This window comes from Stomoxys calcitrans, chromosome 5, assembly GCF_963082655.1.
Source record: "Stomoxys calcitrans chromosome 5, idStoCalc2.1, whole genome shotgun sequence".
Classification (NCBI taxonomy): Eukaryota; Metazoa; Arthropoda; class Insecta; order Diptera; family Muscidae; genus Stomoxys; species Stomoxys calcitrans.
This window is the reverse complement of record NC_081556.1, coordinates 55,912,609-55,934,793: the sequence shown is the minus strand read 5'-3', so window position 1 is coordinate 55,934,793 and position 22,185 is coordinate 55,912,609. Positions and strand designations below refer to the sequence as shown.

The window sequence follows — 22,185 nt, the reverse complement described above, 5'->3', positions numbered from 1 at the left end:
CCATGTTAGATTGTGTACAAAATACAGGTCGCAGTTTTCATCGTCGTCTTCAAATTTGGTACCGGCATGTTTTTCGGCCTATAGACGAAGTCTTTTGAAATTGGAAAAAATCGGTTCTGATTTGGATATAGCTTCCATATATATGTATGTTCGTCCGAGTTTCAGCAATAATGCAATAAAATGGTCATTTGTTAACCGATTCTCTCGAAATTTGGCAGGAGGTATTTTTTTATGACTCTCGACATTACTGATGAATTTCATGGAAATCGGTTCAGATTTAGATATAGCTTTCATATACATATATATCGCCTGATTTTCACTCCTAGAGCCACTGCAAGCGCATTTATTGACCACTCTTCCCAAAACTTTGTACAACAACTTCATCGACGACTTCCACAATGTCTATAAAATTTGCTCGAAATCGGTTCAGATTTAGATATAGCTCTCATATTTATGTTCGTCCGATTCGCAGTAGTATTGCAATAAAATGGTCTTTTGTTAGTCGATTTCCTCGAAATTTGGCAGGAAGGATTTTCTCTTGACTCTCGACATTACTGGTGAATTTCATGGAATCGGTTCAGATTTAGATATAGCTCTCATATATATATGGCCCGATTTTAACTTCTAGAGTCATAGCAAGCGCATTTAATGACCCATTTTGCCAAAATTCTGCAAAACGCTTTCCTCGACGACTACCACATTATATGAGAAGTTTGGTCGAAATCGGTTCAGATTTAGGTATAGCTCCCATATATACGTTCTTCCGATTTTGAGAAATATTACAAGAAAGTGCTCATTTTTTAACCGATTCTCCCGAAATTTTGCAGGAAGGAATTTTTATGACTCTCGATATTACTAGTGAATTTCATAGCAATCGGTCCAGATTTAGATATAGCTGTCATATATGGGTATTGCCAGATCTTTACCCCAAGAGCCACTGCAAGCGCATTGTTTGGCCAATCTTGCCAAAATTTTGCACAACGATTTCCTCGACGACTCTCTACCGAATTAGATATAGCTCCCATATATATGTTCGTCCGATTTTGGGTAATTTGCAATAACGTTGTCATATGTGAACCGTAGTTATTACAGTTTGAACATATTTGCTCGCCGAGGTCCATCAAAATTGCTTCAGTATTGAATATAGCTCCCACATTGTACTTACAGGGTAGGTGTAGGGTATTATCAGTCGGCACCACTCGACTTTTGCCCTTCCTTATTGTTTTTTTTTAACTTTTTGCATAAAAATTTATTCTAAATATACTTATAACCAAATGTAACAATTGACTAGAGTAGTAATTCAATGTATAAATAATAATATGTACAATACGACCCAGAATACTTTTGTGGTCATTGTTGTCCAGAATTTACATTCAGTCTGTCTCGTAAAATTGTTTTTATCGTTTCTTCTTTTTGAGCCAACTTTTTTTCCATCTTGTCGATTTCCTGCAAATGTCTGGCATGTAAACCGCGCACTTGCGACTCCTTATGCTTGACGATTGTTTCTAATCGCTTGATAGCATCCCATGTGCTTTGAAGATTTGCTTGATTTTCTTCGAGTTTTTGGGTCCATTGTAGAGCTATTCGTAGGCGGGCTCTTATACGATCGCGGGACCTTTTCACCTTCTCCGTAGAACGCTGTAGGCAGGCATTGCGTTTACGCAATTCTTCACACTGGCTGCTGTGTTTTTCTAATTCAGTCTTTAACTTGAAATTCTCATGCTTTAGCCTCTCTACTTTGCCATCCACACTAGTATGCCGTTCAGTTAGTTCCCCAATAGTGCGCTCTAGGGAATTTTTTTCTTTGCTATGTTGCTGACGCAATTGTTCCAGTAAATCCTTGCATTCCTTGAGCGACGAAGCAATCGTATCTTGGGGCAATGCAGCAATGCTTTTTAATGACACCAGCTCGGCTTTGCACCTGGTGTAGGCATTTTGCAAATGTTCCATGTCCAAGACCAATGTTTGTATTTTCTGTTCATAGCAGTGCATGACTTCCACTAGCTTCTCTTTCGCCAAATCGGTTTTCCGAGTCTGGGCATCGGCTTTTTGACGACAAATCTCTAGTTGGGCTTGAATTCGTGCTTTTTCTTCTCGCCAATTTCCACCATCTCGTTTGAGTGTGTCCACCTGTTGCTGCAAACGGTTATTCTCCTCAAGAACACTCTTCAATTCGCCAGTAAAATGTTCAAATTCTTGAGTATACTGCTGTATTAGATCTTCTTTGTCGCGTATCATCTCGTCGTACGACTGTAGAAGTGGTGCCAGGGTATGGCTTCGTATTGGCTCTTCTTGCCATTGCGATATGGAAGACTTCGATGGGCCGGAAGCGGTTGCAGTCCTAGATGTCTCTTCGGGAGTTGGCTTAAGTCTTAGAATATCTTGATATCTTTCGATTTGTACGTTCAGGCGATAGACCAAGGTTTTCATCATGTTAACATCTGCTGTAAGAAGGTGATTATCCTCTTCAGTTCTCCTCAGTTCGCCTTCCAAACGATGACATTTTTCACAATTGGCTATTTGTAGTTGCAATTCGGATATGCGCTGCTCCAATGCTTTTGCCTCAGAGATCAGTCGTTGATTTTCATCTGCAAATTGTTCATTGAATTTGTGGACTGTTGCAAGGCGTTGAAGCAACTTTTCCATTTGCTTGTCTTTGGATTGAAGCTATGGAGAAGTAAAAAAATATATGGTGACTGTTAAATTTCTTGGATCCCATTAATAAACTTTGTAAAGTTTTGTAAGTACTGTACTTTAGATTTAGGATTAGAGTTATGAAGCATATGTCGTGTTTTAGTTTCCAGTCTAACTGATTCTCTGGCTTAACGTTGCCAACACTGACACCACATCCAAAATAATCAAATATCAACAAAACAAACAAAATAAATATTTTTTATTTTAAATAAATGTTCCTCGGAGTTCTTAAATGTGATTTTATTAAAATTCTAAGCAATTTTGCCACTTCAGAACGTTTTATCAATGAATAAAATGAACGTGTGAATAACAGTTACGTCGCCAAAAGTGTTTGAGCTCCTGAGGTCAGCCAAATCGGATAAGAAGTACCCTCTCTAGGGGCTCAAGAACTCTACTCTGGAGATCAGTTTATATGGCAGCTATATCAGATTATGGACCAATTTGAACCATTTTTGGCACAGTTGCAGTTCATGACGAAACACGTCAAGAAGTCAAGACCCCAGATCGGTTTATATGATAGCTATATCAGGATATGAACCGATTTCAACCATCCCTAACACAGTTGTTGGAAATCACAACAAAACATCTCATGCAAAATTTCAGCCAAATCGGATAAAAATTGCGCCCTGAGAGGCTCAAGAAGTCAAGATCCAAGATCGGTTTATGTGGCAGCATGACCGATGGACCGATATGACCCATTTACAATCCCAACCGACCTACACCTATAAGAAGTATTTGTGCAAATTTTCAAGCGGCTAGCTATACTCCTTCGAAAGCTAGCGTGCTTTCAACAGACAGACGGACGGTCATGGCTAGATCGAATGTCATGACGGTCAAGAATATATATACTTTATGTGGTCTGAGACGGATATTTCGAGGAGTTACAAACAGAATGATGAAATTAGTATACTCCCATCCTATGGTGGAGGGTATAAAAAAATACACTTCCCGGCACTGGCCTGACAATATTGGGGCAGGGATGCTGCTGTTGCGTATATTGCCGTTCGGGAGAGGTCGAGAGGGCACAGTTCGACGACGACGACTCCGTTTGTGAAACAATGCTGTCAATGTTCGCACAGCACCTTGCAACAGTGTGACTATACTCCCGTAGTGACATAAGGCCAGAACAAAATCGAAAATGCTCCCACTCCATGCACTGGTTACACCTCATTGGAGATGGAGGCGGTTCTGACAAACTAAACAGAATCAAGATCTGGGGTTCTTTATTATCCCCGCACGGACCAGAAGCTTGCGGAGAAGGCACTCCGGGATGTGCCTCTCCCATGACGAACAAAGAACGAACACGTACACCGAGGTGGTAGCCTTGCCGTTGAAGACTCCATCGGGTCAATCCGATATTTACAACCGGCTCCATGGTATTTATCAGCAATTTGTAGTTCATTTATGTTCCAGAGTTTTCAGATCAGCATACATAGATAAAAGGAACTCAGCTAACGATTAATGGATGAAGACCTTTAAATAACCAATGGCCACCCTGTTCCCGATCGGTCCTTTGAACCGGAAAGAGCTTGCTTAACCACAGGAGCTTTACGAGGATCGAGGATCAACTAGGAATGAAAGTTACATGATATTTGTTTTAGTATTCATAATCAAATAAAAAAGTATTGAATTTTTCGTTTGTTTCCCATTCTCCCAGGTATTTCAGGCTCTTACTTATTTTTAACTCATGTCCATCCACAGATAGTTTTGAGTATAAATATTTTCTCCTTCTCGACGCGGGCGTTGTTTCTGTCTGAGTAAGCAGCCAGCCAAACTATCATTTGCGACAATCTCATTTAGTTGTATGGAAGGTTAGTCGACGTCGGGGGGCTACGTCGTCTGCATATCCGACTAGTTGGGTGCCATGTGGCAAATTCATGTTCAGTAGATCGTCACACATCAGGTTCTATAGGAAGGGACCTAAAATGGGCCCTTGTGGGACGCCTGACATGACTTCGTATTCCTTGACATCTGTGTCCGTCTACAATAGGATTCTGTTCTCGAGATAGCTATCAATCATTTTGATCAGGTACCCTGACATGTTTCGTCACCTTATGACTTGCCTTATTTCATTGTAGGCAGCAAGTTGAACGCGTTTTTCAACTCTGCTGACTGGAATAAAATAAGGCACGTAAAAAGGCTGTTCTTTCTCGAGAACAGTGTGGGCTGTCTGTATGTCTATGGGTCGTACATCTAGAATTGTCTCCAGTCGGCAGATCTCATAACCCCACCTATACAACATCCTCTCTAGCTCTGTCCACAAAACTTGCAAGGCGCAAGTTAGTATTGTTCATATCTTGTAGAGCCATTGGACTATCATTGGGGTCTGGCATTATTTCGGGCCATCAGCCCGCCTATGTAGTACCCAACATCTCTGAGCTTTCTCAGTACGCTTTTAAATATGACTCTTGCGGTTCAGTTTCCTATCCAAGACCACTTTCAAGTACTTAACTTTTAAGATATTCATAACGCTTGGATTCCAATCCCGGCAAAAACATCACAAAAAATGTTCAGCGGTGGTTATCCCTTTACCAATGCTGGCTACATTATGAGGTATCCTGCCATGTTAAAACATGATATTTGTTTTAGGTTAGGTTGGAAAGAGGGTGCAGATATTAATCCGCCCCATGCCACTATAGACATACACCTAAGCCAGTAAAAGGCTTGTTGTGCGCTCTAAAAACTATTAACCTCTAAAAAAAAATTTTTAAGTTAGGAATTCCGTGCTACTTACAAAATCCTTAATTGTTTTCAATACCACTCCCCTAAGTTGGTTCATGTCTGGTATTGTGTCTCCACCTAAGTGCCGGTATCTGTTAAACGCAAAAGCCGGGCAATGGCAAAGGAAACATTCCAACGTCTCATCATCTTCCCCCCATGCCCTACACATGCTATCACTTGCCGCCCCGATTTTACATAAGTGAGCTCGTAGTCCTGTGTGTCCTGTTATGATACCAATAGCTATACTGACCTCCTTCTTGCTTCTTTTCAGTAATAGCGTCGTCTTCTCACGATCTGGATCCCCCCATTGGATTTTCGCCGTCCTACCTACCGTTTCGCTGTTCCACAATGTTGCACTCCCTTAACTCGGACTGCGTCGACCCGAAAGGCTTCGAATTTCGGATTTTTGAGTAGTATATAATTCCTTATTTATTTTTTAAGAGAAGTTTTAATGGTCTTTTATTATATGTACTATAAATTATATTTGGTAATATTAGTTAAATTTATGTGATTAACTGTTTTTCACAGCTTGTGACTCTGTAATTGCATTCTTTCTTCTGTCAGTTATCAGCTGTTACTTTTATGTAGCTTGCTTTAGAAAAAAAGTGTAAAAAAAAGTATATTTGATTAAAGTTCACTCTAAGTCTTATTAAAAATGCATTTACTTTCTTTTAAAAAATCTGCAATTACTTTTTGGGCAACCCAATAAGTTTATTGACGGCAGTCCACTAGCCTTCACCGCCAAATCGTCTGTCCTTACTGCGTTATGTCTCGGCACCCAAACGATGCGGATTTTGCCATCCTCGGAGAGGGCGTTAATCTCCTTCTTACACCGCAAGACTGTTCGTGACCTTACCGTCCTGGTTGTTATTGCAATTTTACTGTCAGTAAAGATGTTCAATCCCATGGCAGTCAATCCCTGGCAGCCGGTTCTACGTACCGGATTGATCCGATGGAATCTTTCATCGGCAAAGTGTACAACACAATGCTACAACAATAACAACGCATTCCATGATCGCCCGGATCTCCGCCTGCAGGACCATATCATGGTCAGACAGTTTAAAACAGTCCCTGGGTTCTCAATGTAAACCCCCAGGCCCACTCTGTCCTCTTGATCTATCCGTGTGACATGATCTTCCAGATGCCAATACTAGGGTTCCGTCAATTCGAGACTGTGCCGATGGCAGCAGTGCCTCGCACACGACTTCCAGCACGACACTAACGCAAATATTGAATCTATCAATTTTTGATTGAATACGGAAAAACTATTATGATCGCACTTGAAACAAAGTTCCAATTCAGTTAAAATGCGAGTTTTGGTTTCAATTAGATTTCTAATTCAAAACATTTTCGTAATGTATCTTTTCGAGTATGAAGTATTTTCAAAAATCCCGCCTTTTCAAACACCTTTGCACGAATCCAATATTCCCAGATTCATTTATTTTGACTAGACGTTGATTATCTTACATTCACTCATCACTGAACTTCTTTTTCAATCCCATGGCAGCCGGCTATACGTACCGGTTTAACCCGATGGAGTCCCTCATCACTGCTACAACAACAACTGAACTAGATTTTGTTTTTAGACCCAGGGTTTTCTGGGTACAACTTATTCAAATTTGTCATAGATTACGATTTTAACAGCTACTTGGCAGACTAAAACATAACCCACCCTCATATACACCTCTGCAGTTACGAAGCAGATATCATAGAATACTTCCAGACTTTTATGTCATTCATTTCTTTAAATCTATAAAACAGAGATTTCCTCTTAGTTCAAGCTCTAATGTGAGCTTTCTATGGAAATGGAATTGTAGGTACATAAAATTTTATCTTCATATTCTGCATATAAAACTTACCAAATCATGAAAATAGTTGGACTGCTTCGCATTTTTAGTCGCCCTGTCACCACCACCTCCTGCTGCCAACCTGTCCTCTGTTTTGCATTCTGCGCTTTGAGAGCGTCTACTAAAATTTCCCGAAAGCGTTTGTAAATGTTTTTCCTTCGAACGTTTTTTGTGCACCACTTTTCGATGACTTTCCTCCATAGGCGTTTGTTGATTATCCGATTGGTCCAGATCGGTAATTATAACGTTGCGCCTTGTGGTATTTGTAGTCATTTTAGATTTTACTTAGGACAAATTTGATACTTCCAAGTTAAAAATATCAACTTCAAATAATATCTAAACGTCACACACGGGGGTTGGGCGGTAGTGTTTTATTTCGTATTTCGTTTTAACTCCTAACTTAAGAGACATTCTAAACAAGTAACATGTCCGTTGCCATAACAATCGACAACTACATGTTGGCGCGTACAATACCATGGAAAAGGGGTGTGTGGTACCATCACATGGAACATGCATTTATATGATAAACTTTTGTGTTATTTGCCTTGTCTAGGACAACATGCCATTAGATAAGGTAGAAAGAAGGATTCACACATCACAATTTTTGCGTATTCAGCCACAAGTAGTTATGTAGTGCAGAACTATATACTCGACGGTATGTGCGCCTTTTCCAAACAAGAAGTTACAGTGATTTCATTTGTCTTGTACATATGCAGTACATATTGTGGTGGCGTAGCCTCGAACAAGTCAACGCAGATTATGTACTGGAAAATAAATGTATGTATGCATGGCATTGAGGAAGTTCCTGCACAAAGTAAAACAGCTTGACTTTCATGTTTCAAGGAAAGAAGTCTGATATATTTATTTTAGTTTAATACATAGTTGTTGTTGTTGTAGTAGTGCGTTGTACACTGAGCGGGAGCCCTTACCGATGAAGGAATTCATTGGGTCAATCCGGTACATACAACCGGCTGCCATGGAATTGTTAATACATAGTAGTTTTGCATCTATCGTCGACTCGCTCCAAACTTCTTTGGTTTATGGTGGGAGGTTCTATCGTTCGATGCCTAAACTGACAACTTTAAGAACGACAACTCGCTCGGTAGCTGTATTATTGTTGTAGCCACCCATAAGTGGTAGTAGAGATCCCTGAGCAGCTTCTTAAACCAAGCTGCATCATTTCGGTGCACAAATCCCATGGCTGTTCAGCCCTGCCGGCACACTGTTCGAACTAGACTCTGCAAAACCCTGTCAGCAGATGCTGCCGTGGAAGGCAAGAAGATTGGGAGGGTTAGCGCCTCCAAACAAAACGTGGGAGAAATAGTGAAATAAGTTCAATGCTGTTATTAGCGGTAACAGTCTGCACATTTTCCAAACATTGGTACAAAGACTAATTGAGCAACTTGGTTATTGTTGTTATTGTAGCAGCATTTATCTGCAGAGGTAGCGATCCGCGTCAAGCTCCATAGGTGACCAAACTCGTTCCGGTCCATAGGATCGATAGCCGCGGGAACATTATGGCCATTGGTTGTTGTTGTTGTTGTTGTAGCAGTTTGCTGTGTTCTATCTTTCGTCTGCTTGATTCTGTCGAGTGTCAAGACCCAGCAACTCTGAGACTAAGATGGGGTGTATCCACAGATATCTGGGTCTGAGTCGAGTCGGTCTGGCTGGGCAGTTAAACAGGTGACGTGTATCGTGCGGTCCCTGGTTCCAATCGGGACATACATCGTGTACGTCGGCTCCAATCCTTGCTCTGTTGGAGTTGAGGCGGCTGCCTCTGCCGGAACGTAATTGAGCCAGAACTACTCTGGTTTGGTCAATTAGAGGTCAATTTCTTCAGTTGCAATGGGAGGCGGTCGTTCTACAAGGACTACACTCTGTATCTGCATGAATGTTGTCTAAACCTGCATGATATGCCGCTTGTATAGAGGTTCTCTCTTGTAGCGCTGAACATCACGCACTAGATCATGTAGATCTACCTTAAGACTTCTGAGCGGTGGATATCTATCCACAAGATGATAATGTGGATGGTCTCTGCGATAACAGCCCAAAAGGTATTGCTTAAACAGCATGTAGTTATGTCTTCGCACTGGTAGGATCTTTGTCTCCTTTGCTCCGTTCTCGCCAGGATTCGAACCCAGGAGTTCAGTGGCAGAGGCGGACATGATAACCTCTGCGCTACAATGGCCTCCACTAGAATTAGTTAACCAACTAAATAAATCAACACCAATAAGCAAAAATGTTATAAACTATTTTTTTTATTTTTGACGGATGTTAGGTTAGGTTGAGCTAGCTTTTAGTGAGTCTGTAATCAGAATCATTTAGCCATTTTGGTCTATTGTGGTACCAAAAGGACAATCGTTGAACCAGCTCGCTTTTATATAAATTTATAGGAATTTGCTTCTATGTCACTAGGGGTACACCCACAGATTCGAGTCCACCTATAATTTATAATCTAGATCCTAATCTCGCCAGTCCTAGTTCTTCAGATGGTCGTTCGGTGAATGGTGGGTTTCAAGTTCTGTTGAACTATCTTTTTGCTTTCCATACTTTTACGTGTGTAAAAGTTTACTATGACTCTTGAAGATTTTCCGTAGTTGCTCCTCATTTACAGGCCGGCACTGAATAAATATGGGCACCTTACAGGCTGGAACTTTGAGCTCCAATCTGTGTGGTGTTCTTCGTTATCGCGGGAGCTACCCAGCGCGTCCACCATACGAAGTAGCTCTTACTGCAGTCAAGGACAATCTAAGTCGCTGAGTTCCCCAATCTGGATACTCAACAGAATCAACCAGACGAAAGGTAGAAACCAACACACTGCTACACTGTCATCCCGGTAGACGGGATATCAGGAACTTAGCCACTTTTGGCGAAGTAACAGTGACTGATTCGAAGAGATGTGCCAGATTGTTCAACCGTCAATTTATTGTGCATCTTGAGGGTGACAGGGCAAGGAGGAGAGCCATTCGTCGCATTCGTGGTCTCCGAGCCGATGGACAGCCATCACAATTTACCGTGGGCGAAATTACGAATGTGATCCGTGGCGCCAAATCATTCAAGACGTTGAGCCCCGACGGAATCTCTACATTGATGTTGAAGAATCTGGATTTACCTGGAGTTGAGTACCTTACTACTGTTCTCAATCTGTCTTTGAACACTCTTATAGTTCCCGATGTCTGGAAAATGGGCAGAGTGATCCCGCTACTGAAGCATAGAAAGGACCCGAGTCGTCGGGGGGAGTCGTACAGACCGATCTCCCTTCTCTCAACGGTAGCAAAGACGCTTGAGGCATTACTCCTCCCGAGCCTCGTAGGAGAATTTCCATTCGCCGAGCATCAACATGGATTTCGAAGACTGCACAGCACAACAACAGCTTTGCATTCCATCACCGCACACATTTGCCGTGGCTTCAATCAGCCCAGGCCATGTGATAGGATGGTCCTCGTGACACTGGACAAATTATTCGAGGACATTGCCAACACGTCCCTCCTGCCAGACTTGAAACGCTGGGTCGCGAATTATCTGTGTGGTCGCCGGTCATTTGTGGAACTCAGGGATAAGAAATCGAAACACCGTAGAGTGAAACAGGGAGTTCCCCAAGGTGGGGTGATATCTCCGGCACTGTTTAACCTCTACCTATCCTCCATTCCACTCCCTCCAGACCGCATAGAGATCGTATCAAATGCGGACGATTGTACGATCATGGCATCAGGCCCCCCACCCATTGATGACATCTGCGATAGGTTGAACGTCTACCTCAACGAGCTTGCCTCATATTTCGCTGCAAGAAATCTGAAGATATCCGCCACCAAATCTTCAGCCACATTGTTCACTACAAATACGCGTGAGGTGAATACTGAGCTGACTGTGATGGTCGATGGAGAAATGATTCCGACCATCAAGTGTCCCAAAATACTTGGCGTCACATTTGACAGCTCTTACACAATCTCCCCACATGCCACAGCAATCTGCGATAAAGTCAAAAGTAGGAACAAGGTCCTCAAGTCACTTGCTGGCAGCACTTGGGTTGCAGATAAAGAAACCTTGTTGACCACGTACAAAGCAATTGGCCGGTCTGTGGTAGGTTATGCAGCGCCAGTGTGGTCTCGTCAGCTTTGTGACACGCAGTGGAATAATATTCAGATCAAGCTGCAGGTGTTGGTCAGCTTTGTCTCCTGGATTACTGCGACCAATATGCTCTTCCGACTCATGAAGTCCACAATCTCATCGATCTTGCCACGGAGTCCGTTCCAGTTGTACTGCAAAAACGATACACTTCCCGGCACTGGCCTGACCCCCGACGACGAGGACGCAGAAAGCGGCGACGACGACGCTTGTGAGCCACTGCTGGCTATGTTCGCACAGCACCTTGCGACATAACCAGTATGACTATAGCCCCGTAGTGAAGTGAGGCCAGAGCAAGATCGGAAATGAACCCACTCCATGCACCTGTTACACGTCATCGACACCGACCGATGATTAAGGCGGTTCTGGCAAACCGAACAGAACCAGGGTCCGGGGTTCTTTTCAATCCCAGCACGGACCAAAAGCGTGCGGAGAAGACACTCCGGGATGTGCCTTTCCCATGACGAAAAAAGACGAACACACCAGGAGACATAGATCCTACGAGTGCGAAAAAAACTACATGCTGTCTAAGCAATACCTTTTGTTCTGTTTTCGCAGAGACCAACCAAATCATCCTCTTGTGGATAGATATCCACCGCCCAGAAGTCTTAAAGTAGATCTACATGATCTAGAGCGTGCGGTTCAGCACTTCAAGAGAGAACCTCCAGATCAAGCGGCATATCAAGCTGGTCTAGACAACGTTCATGCAGACACGGTAGCAGATGCGGTAAATGGCTACCGGGTGAATGTAGTCCTTGGAGAAGGACCGCCTCCCATTGCACCTGAAGAAATTGACCTCCCCCGGCAAACCAGAGTGGTTCTGGCTCAATTACGTTCCGGCAGATGCAGCCGCCTCAACTCCTACAGAGCAAGGATTGATGCCGACGTGCAAGATCTATATCCAGATTGTAACCAGTGACCGTACGATACACGTCACCTGTTCAACTGCCCGGCCAGACCCACTCCACTCAGACCCAGATTCCTGTGGACGCACCTCATCTTAGTTCTCATGTGGACCACCTCCATCAGGAGACAAAGATCCTACCAGTGCGAAGACATAACTATATGCTGTCCAAGCAATACCTTTTGCGCTGTTATCGCAGAAACCATCCAAACCATCATCATGTGGATAGATATCCACCGCCCAGAAGCCTTAAGGTAGATCTACACGATCTAGAGCGTGAGGTTCAGCACTACAAGAGAGAACCTCTAGATCAAGGGGCATATCAAGCGGGTCTAAACAAAATTCATGCAGACACGGTAGCAGATGCGTTAAATGGCTACCGGGTGAATGTAGTCCTTGGAGAACGACCGCCTCCCATTGCACCTGAAGAAATTGACCTCCCCCGGCAAACCAGAGTAGTTCTGGCTCTATTACGTTCCGACAGATGCAGCCGCCTCAACTCCTACAGAGCAAGGATTGATGCCGACGTGCAAGATCTATATCCAGATTGTAACCAGTGACCTTACAATACACGTCACCTGTTCAACTGCCCGGCCAGACCCAGATTCCTGTGGACGCACCTAATCTTAGTCGCAGATTTTCTGGGTCTTGACACTCAACAGAATCAAGCAGACGAAATATAGAACACAACAACAACAACAATCCAATCCAACAACATTCACAATCTTCCATTTGTGACGGCGAAACACTTTAACATCTCGTGTTGTTATATTGTGGTGATTTTACAAAGAAAAAAAGACAAAAAATATTGACAATTTACAAACAATAACGAATACATTACCAGTCGACGTGTTTCTTGGAAAAAGCATCTCTTTCTAGTAACTTCAAGTACTATATTGAGGCGTTGATTGCGATCCATAAATGTAATTTTGTCGTTCGGCAACGCAACTTAAGACTGTATCCGTAATTGATGTATTATTGTTGCATTTTTGAAAGCTCCTCTCAAATTGTTAGGCCACATTCACGTTCTTTTAATCTTGCGTTGACATTTTTTAATTACTGAATTGACTGAATTCTTCAATAATGGTTTTATTGTTTTTTTTTTTTTTATTATTATAACAAAACAATTTTAAAAAATCAATTTTTTGTTTCATAGGGACAAGCGCGTTTAGTACGTAAGGGAGTTTCTCTTCGCATTCTTAAAAAAGTTAAACAAAACTTGTTAATACATACATACATACAGTATATAATAGTAAAAATAGCATAAAAATAAAAATAAAAAAAAAAATGATATTTAATAATTTACATTGGTATCAAAAACTGATTAGAATAGTAACTTATGCATTAACCAACAGATGTTGTTGTTATCAACTTGCCAATGACTGACTATCTGACTATCGGTGACAACTCATTAATATCCCTACAATAGAAACTTAATAGATTCCTTTAGTTTTTAATTGTTGTTGTACGCCGTACTTGTGTTGCAGGACATACAACTGATCAGTGCTAGTTTGTGGGGAAAGTTATTTGCAAGTTAACAAATTGGGCAAATCTTTCCAAGACGGCTGGGTAAAGAGAGCGCATTAGTTGCTGATAGGCATCGTCGCCTAATTGAGTGCGCAGATTACCCAACTGCCATTCGATGTACTGCGGCAATGCAATCTTGTGTACTGGATCCTTCAGCGACAGCTGTCGACATCGGTCATAGTGATAGGTTTTGTAGTCAAAATCGTCCATGGTACAATAGCTACTTGTATCCAGATCATATTCATCGGCAAATACCAAGGAATCGCAATATTTAATGGGCTTGTTTTCGATCGCAGCATTGGGATCATCGGAGTGCTGATTCTGACCGTCGTCATCTTCGCGCATTACTTCGAAAAGAGCATCGCTGATGTTTTGCATAATGGCGGGAAAACGATCCAAAAGAATTGGATTATTAGAAAATATCGATAGGAAGGCTAAGGAGAATAATTTGATTTTCTCCAACTCGGTGACCAAAGGCATTTTAGTGATCCACACATCTAGAATTGTTTCCAAGGCATTCGGTTGTTGTAGTTCCTGTATGACTTCCATGAACACTTGTTGACTTATGAGTAGAACCCTTGCTACCATGGTTAGATACATTCCCATGAGCATAGGAAAATCCTTGTTGGCGTAAACCTGTTTGAAAATATACGGTAGCACCGGCCTGACCAACTCAAGTCCATTTGTAGTATCGGTCTTAAGACAGATTTCGAGAACTTTGACCATAAGAATTATGCCCTCAGGTCGAATGTCGTCAAACATGCGATTACAGAAGTCGACAAAAGGGCGTCCATAACGCTCTAGATAGGCATTGGCATCCAGCAATATATAGGCTTGGATTAGCACGAGCACAGTGCGTAGATTCTCCGATGACATTTCGATAATTGGCAAAATATTGCGGCATAAATCGATAAGTGGCGCCGACATGCTAGTTGAATTCTCCACAACTGCAACCCAAAGGGATAAACCTTCCTCGATAAGGTAAATATGCGAAGGTTCCTAGAAAAAAAAGCCAACTTTAAATTTCATTCGTAGTTTCACAAAAAAAAGACTGACATCCAAGCATAGATTAGGTGATAGGGCACGCGACTAGCAGTCTCGATTGCTTGCCGCTTTACTCGGAGACCTTAGATTCATTGTGTTCGCGCTAGAATAAGGTAAAAGTGAGAGAAGAGGGAGAAACGTAGATAACGATCCACCCCATGACGCTGCAAGACAGCAGTAAAGATAGAAAAACTGAAGACCAACGCACAAGACAAAAAAGTAGAGGAATGAGGAGAAATTCTTATTGTTGAGAGTATGGTCCAGCCAGCCAAAGCAGATCTCTATGATAGAATGACTAATTGCCTGTAGGGGATCCAACGTAGAAAGCGTTCACCCACCAAGAAGTCCGATAGGACTACCATATCAATATCGTCTCCAAGAACTTCAATACCGCGAAGACCTCCGTCTGAAGACGCTGCAGCTATCTAAAAGCTTGTATGATTTCCTAATTCCTAGGAATTATGAAGAATACTGCTGCGGTGCCTCCATCAAATTTAGACCCATCCGAATGCGCTGAAGGTCCCGGAAAGTAGGGAGTACCCCCAGTCCAATGATCCATATCCGTGAAAACCCCGTCCACCTTAGGACTCCTTTAGTGAATAATTAATCAGTCGTGTTGCCACACTGCATCTCTATCCCCGTAAAACAAAAGAGTGACCGATCTGTGGTAAGTTATGTCGGGCCAGTGTAGCTATGTCAGCTATGTGGCACGCAGTGGAATAATATTTAGATCTGTCAAAATGCCGCTCTTCGAACTGCGACTGTCTGTCTCCTCAGTTCTCACATGAACTATCCGCATCAAAACACAAAGATCCAGCCCGTGTGAAGACATAACTACATTCAAGCAATACCTTCTGGGCTGTTATCGTAGGGACCATTCAAATCATTATCTAGAGGGTAGGTATCTAACGCTCAGAAGCCTTAAGGTGGATCTACATGATCCAGAGCGAGAGGTTCAGCGCTACAAGATCAAGCGGGTCTAAACAACATTAATGAAGACACGACAGCAGATGCGGTGAATAGCTACCGGGTGAATGTGGTCCTTGGAGAACGCACGCCTCCCTTTGAACCTGAAGAAATTGCTCTCCCCCGGCAAACCAAAGTAGGTCTGGCTCAATTACGATATGACAGTTGCAGCCGCCTCAACTCCTATAGAGCAATGATTGATTACTACGTGCAGGATGTGTATCTCGGTTGTGACCTAGTACCACACGACACCAGCCAGACACACTCGACTCGGACCTAGATCCCTCTAGACGCGCCCACCATAGTCGCAGAGTTCCTGGATCTGGATATTCAACAGAACCAAACAGACGAAAGGTAGAACAACACACTGCTACAACAACAAAAAGTGCCCAAAGTATAAGGAGCGCAAGTTTCCTAAATCCCTCAGTCTAAAAGCAACCACACATCCAACAAACAGGTGCATATGTCTAAGATCGAGTATGGCACTCAGCGCGTCTTTCGAGGTTATTATGCTTACGTGAGGTCGCCCCTATACCAAAACCCTATACCGGATATGTATCGCAAACATAATCACATGAGTCTCAAATAGAAGGTAGAACAAATCTGACATAGAAATATCCCTAAAACTCACGGTCATGGCAATGGAATAAAATTTGGATTTATGTTTCTAAGGGACTGGCTTACCAGGGTTACAACTAAATAACAATTTTTTCCAACAAAAATTTTTCGTAAAACCATCCAAATCCCCCACTAACATCCAAATCCCCCACTAACATCCAAATCCCCGGTAACATGTAAGAGTACCGGAACGCGTAACTGTAAATCGAGCATACACCGAAAGAAAAATTAATACAGAATGTGCTATTATCACTACCATGCGATTATGAAAGTAAACTAAACCCGTTACTTTATAAATACCAAGAGGTATTGGTTATGTAAAGCCTTTAGTACCGTTAGACGTAAAGTAATGCCAAGAGGCATTGATGGCGTACCGTCGTTTTTTTTATCAGTGTATATTACCACCTACATCAATAAGAAGTGTTTATACACAACTTCGAGCGGCTACCGTCACTCCTTCTAAAGTTAACGCGCTTTCGACATAACGACCGACGGACTAAACTGACATAGAATGTCATAAGAAATATTTTCGAGGACAAACGGAATGACAAAATTGAAAACCCAGGGAACTAAAAAGACATAAGCACGCTATTCTGATGTAAGTGGAAATCGGGTACACATGTAAATAATAGATATATCTCTTAAGGAAATTGCTACTTAGACGAAGGAAGTGATTTTGATTTGATTCGCGAAAATCGACTGTCCATCCGACCAAATCCTAAAATTTTTCAATCCATCCGACCAAATTTGGTAGAAAAAGCCCAAAACGGCAACACTGAGGCTACCCGATGAAGAACCGGAAGAACCGATAATCCTTAATTTTGATACCAAAATACAAATTGAGACAAATTCGATACGCCAAGCACCGAGTATGATATTCAGGATACGCATTCCGCTTAAGAACGGCAAAACTACGGTCTCCACGGAGAGCACCATGATGTACTCGGGACGGTATTGATGCTGTATTCCAAGGCACTTTATGAGTTGATGGTGGAGGTATATACCATTACGACCGCCCGATCGAAGGGAAATCTTTTCACGACACTTCCGGATGTAGTTGCACAGTATGGCTGGGCTCAGGGACTTGTCATGGATCGCGTGTGTTGAGTACACCGGATGATATGTTTCTCTAGGTAATAATATACAAACAATTTGCGGAGGAGTCATAATAATCGTTAATTAATACCCTTATTCTTTTATAAGGATTTTCAACAGAAATACAAGACTTTTCAGAATTCACTTCCGTTTGTAATATTCTGGCTAGTGCCTTTCCCATCAACTACGACATCCAGAAATTTAGAAAAAATTCCCCCCTTTATTCCTAACATTCCACTCGAGTACGCGATGCACTGTATATTTGTTGGGTCCAGATATTAAGTTTGGGTCTACATTGATCCTATAAATTACAACAAATAGATGTTTACACACGCACTACATGGTATGTATATGACATTTCTACATTTGCAAAAAATCGTGCTTTAGAATTTGCACCTTGAAATTCGATTCGATGTAAGGGACATTTAACAAAAACTTACTCACCTGTAAATCAGTACTTAAAGCTATAACGCTGTAGAGAAATGGTAACATCTTCTCTGGGATGTCTCGTATCGCTTTGACCACTTGTTGAAGTGTACAAATAATAGCACAGCGCAACATGCTATAATCCTCACTTTCCTTCCACAGTAGCGGCAAATAGGATATTAGACTGTCCGCATATGGCTCTATGTTATCGCTCATCTTCTCCACGAGTGATGACATAATGGCTAGCACTTTCATTTTTGTATCACACTCTTTGGCTTCGCGCAGCAATACGAAGAGCGCATTGAATGACGGCTCTAAGTACGGTAGAAATGCTTCTGGAGCAAAATCGAAATCAGATATCAATATCGAGAGCGTGCTGGAAGAAGCTAAACGAATGGACATATCTTCGGCGGGTCGCAGCAGATGTAAACAAGCCTCATAGGCTAATGGCCTTAGATCACGTGAAAAATTTACTCCTGCCCATTCGCCGAGCAAGCAAATAATTCGTCGTTTTAATATGCGGAAATTTATAGAATCAATTTTTAACTCGTTCAACAGTTGTCCACTAAACCAGGCGTCGAAGTCCAGTTCGTTGAACAGATGCAATGAAGCCTGACCAGCGGCATTGTAAATAGCATCTTTGAGTAGAATGTCTTTAAGATCCGAATTGGCTGTAAGCTGAATCTGCTGGGCCTTCTGTACGTATTTAACAACCTCCGCCGACATTTGGTCTGTGTAATTGGTGACGCACACCATAAATAGCGTCTCAATACAAGGCCTCAAGGCATATTTCCACGTATCACCGCCACTGTCGTCTTGGGCAAACTCCTCTGGGTCCTCCAGCCACAAGTCTAATTCAATTTGAGTAAGAATGAAATAGTGGGTAATGATTTTTTCGCACATATAGCTTAGGCGCTCCTCGGTGAAAAACGTCTCCAGCGACGAGCGAATCTCCAAGTCCTGGCTGTTGTCATTGTCCAAGTAGTTGTCAATTTTTTGCCAATAGAAAGGTGACATAAGGCCCTTCATTAAATTTATGCAATGGATGGCAAATTGGCGGAAATTAATGACATTATCCGTAAATATCAGGTATGCACTGACATGGAAGACATGGTCAAATGTGAACTGTAGAGCCATTGGCACGAAATTCTTGAACGCAACAGCATGGCTTTCTGTGAATTCCAGTAAAGTTTTCATTTGTTTCAGTATCAGTTTTTCCAACAACCCGACAAGCTGTTCATCAGCATTCAGTTGGCGCAGCTCATAACGTACAATCAAACATTGCTTAAGTCTCTCGAAGAGTTTTTCCACGAAGCGAAGACAACCAGGAGTGCTTTGTATTTTCATGTAGCCATAAATGGTGAGCTTTCTTAGAATTCTCGTACACAGTACCGATATCTCCAAAGTAGGTTTCGCCAGTTGCTGAGCTTCTTTTAGCTGATGGAAGAACAGAGTACAGTAGGTGTCCCAAAGTTGGTATATAAAATCGTAGATATTATTTGTTAGTTCTTCAAAGACACGCTTTTCAGCCCATAGCCTTCGAGATGCTAAAGCCTTAATTACGTGATGGAGGGTGAGAAGCACTCTTTGTTGTTCGCCACTCTCTAGCGATTCACAGCGAGCGTTTGTGGAAAACGTCTGAAGGCGCTTCAATAGTTCCGGCACCAATTGGGGCCAATCGTGGGGGCAATCTATGCGTGCTATGCGGGCCATGAGAACGGCAATTTGAAGCGAGACCTGAGGAATTGGCTCATTAGCAAACTGCATTAGCAGCAAATCACGAATTTGCTGTTTCTCCTCCGGCGACAATTCTTGCCTCGCCCCCTTACGCCAATACTTGTTAATACCATTCTTCAAGTAAACCACAGCCATCCATCGGACATTAACATCCAGCTGCTGCACAATGCTCGGGTCCAACCCTCCAACTACCGCAAGACTTATTCGTGTCAATGTGGGAAAAAACCCCGGTTGTGTCTCCCATTCCAATAGCTGTGCCTCAGCCTTGCGAACGATCTCATGATTACCATTTGTGGCTGCTCGTAATGCCTGACACACCATCACTTCGGCCGAAACAGGCGTTGCTTGCGGCATATCCATTATGATGGATGGTCAAGTACTGCAAAAACCAAGTCAGGCGACAACACAAAAAAATGCATCAATTGTCTGAAGGTGTGGCTATAGGCGTATATATTTCCAAAGCAATGTCAGGAAACACCAGTCCAAACATTTACTTACATTTTTTACACATCAAATTAATACCTGTCTCGGCAATATTGGTTCGATTTGTTAAACAAAATATAAAAGAAAATATGGTGTAATTGTCCCTTTTAACAATGCGAGATTCTTTCGGCAAACAATGACAATTGATTAGTCGCCACTGTCATATGATGTGTGTTCAGTGAATACACAATTGTACCATGTATCCCAATAAGAAACGCTCGAGCGTTATCAATAGATAGATTGTCTGAATGCATAGTATAAATTCCAATTTTAAGATTTTCAGTATTAAGCGAAGTATGCACCTTTGGCGAAATTTTCATAACCGTAAGAAATGCATAGACATGTCCTAAACGAAATTTTCGTTACCGGTACAGTTACCGAACATTTCGCTTAACAGGGTGACATAATAGGCATTCGTGAATTTTTTTCTTGCAACTACGAATGAAAATGTACGTTTTAAAAACTCCATGCAAAATTAAATAGTGTTATTTCCAAATATAAACGATTAATTTCAGCACATATGTACGTAGCCAATCATTATTACAATTCGGGCAGCTATTAAATATGCACCTCTAGCGAAATTTTCGGGTGCAGCCAAGACACTTGTCGCCACTGAAAATTTGTGGCGTAGAATAAAAAATGGCGACACACATCGATCTATAAATTTGGTCGAATTTAAGTACTTTTTGCACAAATTTTAACTTTAAGTCGTTCGCGACTTTAGAGATAGCAAATTTTGACTGAGTATGCACCTCTAGCGAAATTTTCGTTTGCAACTAAGATAAATTCATTATGTCATGATTGCAGCCATGGCTGTATTCTGTTAAAGGTTGTCTTATTTATACAACAATATAAAAACCATATGGTGAAATCGCCACCAGCATCAAGCAGATCGACAGTTAACAAAAACACAAACAAAGAAATTTGTGTGCTTGTATGTGTACGTGTGCGTACGTGAGCGGAGAATATGTGAGAAAGAAAATAACAATAAAGAGAATGTAAACAAAAATCTGACATCTTAATACCATCAAATCTGGCCGGCTGTTAACAGCTGTTCGCGCGAATTTTAATCATTTTTGGCTAATAAAGTATACATGTGCTGTAATTAATCGTTTCTATATGCAAATAACTTTGGGGTAGAGTTTTGTTGTTGGGCTAGAGACCCTACATCTTAATTGTACCATGCATTCGTAGCATGGTATAATAAAGAGGTATCATCATTAGCACAACAACAAAAATCTGAGCCCAACGAAATTCCTTGAGTGGAAAATACTGTAAATGGAAATATCAAAGTGGTTCAAACTTATTTTATATTTGTATTTTCATCATTATAACACTGTTTTGTTGCTTATGTGTGGAATATCGGATCAAATAGAACATATTTTTAAGATTTTAGGAAAAAATCACAGCTGCGTTATCAAACCTGCATTCGTAGTTGCAAGAAAAAATTCACTAATGTCTATTATGTCACCCTGTTATGCAAACAAATTTCACTTGGGTTGCGTAATTGCAAGCGAAATTTTCGGTAACGGTACCGGTAATGAAAATTTCGTTTAGCATGTGTCCATGCATTTCTTATGGCAACGAAAATTTAGCCGGAGGTGCATACTGCGTTTATATGGAGAAAAATTCTTGCTAAGCGGCTTGATTTATCTCCGCTAATTATCGCCAGCTGTGTTTTATTTACCCATTCATTTTCTCGCTTAGTTTGTATGGAGAAAAATTTTATATCCGATTAACTAAGCGGTTAATCTTATCGCCGCTTACTATCGCCTTTCGTAAAAAATGTGGTGACATCATTCAATCAGAATGGCAAAACTAGAACTAGAACGAAATGTGTATTCAATGATTAAACGTTTTGGAATGGCAAAATTGCTTAAAATTTTATTAAAATCACAATTATGAACTCCGAGAAACATTTAATTTAAATTAAAATTACTTATTGGGTTGCCCAAAAAGTAATTGTGGATTTTTCATATAGTCGGCGTTGAGAAATTT

General features: G+C 41.6%; 2 protein-coding genes and 1 long non-coding RNA gene across 4 annotated transcripts in view; 1 reads left to right on the top strand and 2 right to left on the bottom strand.

Moving 5' to 3' along the window:
• LOC131997656 (uncharacterized) overlaps positions 1-22,185 on the top strand; it is a 312,520-nt gene that overhangs the window by 11,454 nt on the left and 278,881 nt on the right. The window lies entirely within an intron of this gene.
• On the bottom strand, positions 1,276-13,259 carry LOC106091322 (protein Cep89 homolog). Of its 2 annotated transcripts, none has more exons than XM_013257806.2 (2): positions 7,275-7,608; positions 1,276-2,667 (listed from the first exon to the last, which is right to left on the bottom strand). In XM_013257806.2, the coding sequence occupies exons 1-2, from the start codon at positions 7,533-7,535 to the stop codon at positions 1,351-1,353; spliced, it is 1,578 nt and encodes a 525-aa protein (XP_013113260.2). In that variant the 5' UTR covers positions 7,536-7,608; the 3' UTR covers positions 1,276-1,350. The 2 variants fall into 2 exon arrangements, with proteins under 2 accessions (XP_013113260.2, XP_013113261.2); XM_013257807.2 differs by lacking the exon at positions 7,275-7,608 and adding an exon at positions 13,133-13,259 and having other exon boundaries at positions 1,307-2,667.
• LOC106091321 (importin-11) lies at positions 13,356-20,344 on the bottom strand. Its single transcript, XM_013257805.2, has 3 exons — positions 20,203-20,344; positions 17,986-20,083; positions 13,356-14,817 (listed from the first exon to the last, which is right to left on the bottom strand). The coding sequence occupies exons 2-3, from the start codon at positions 20,062-20,064 to the stop codon at positions 13,798-13,800; spliced, it is 3,099 nt and encodes a 1,032-aa protein (XP_013113259.2). The 5' UTR covers positions 20,065-20,083; positions 20,203-20,344; the 3' UTR covers positions 13,356-13,797.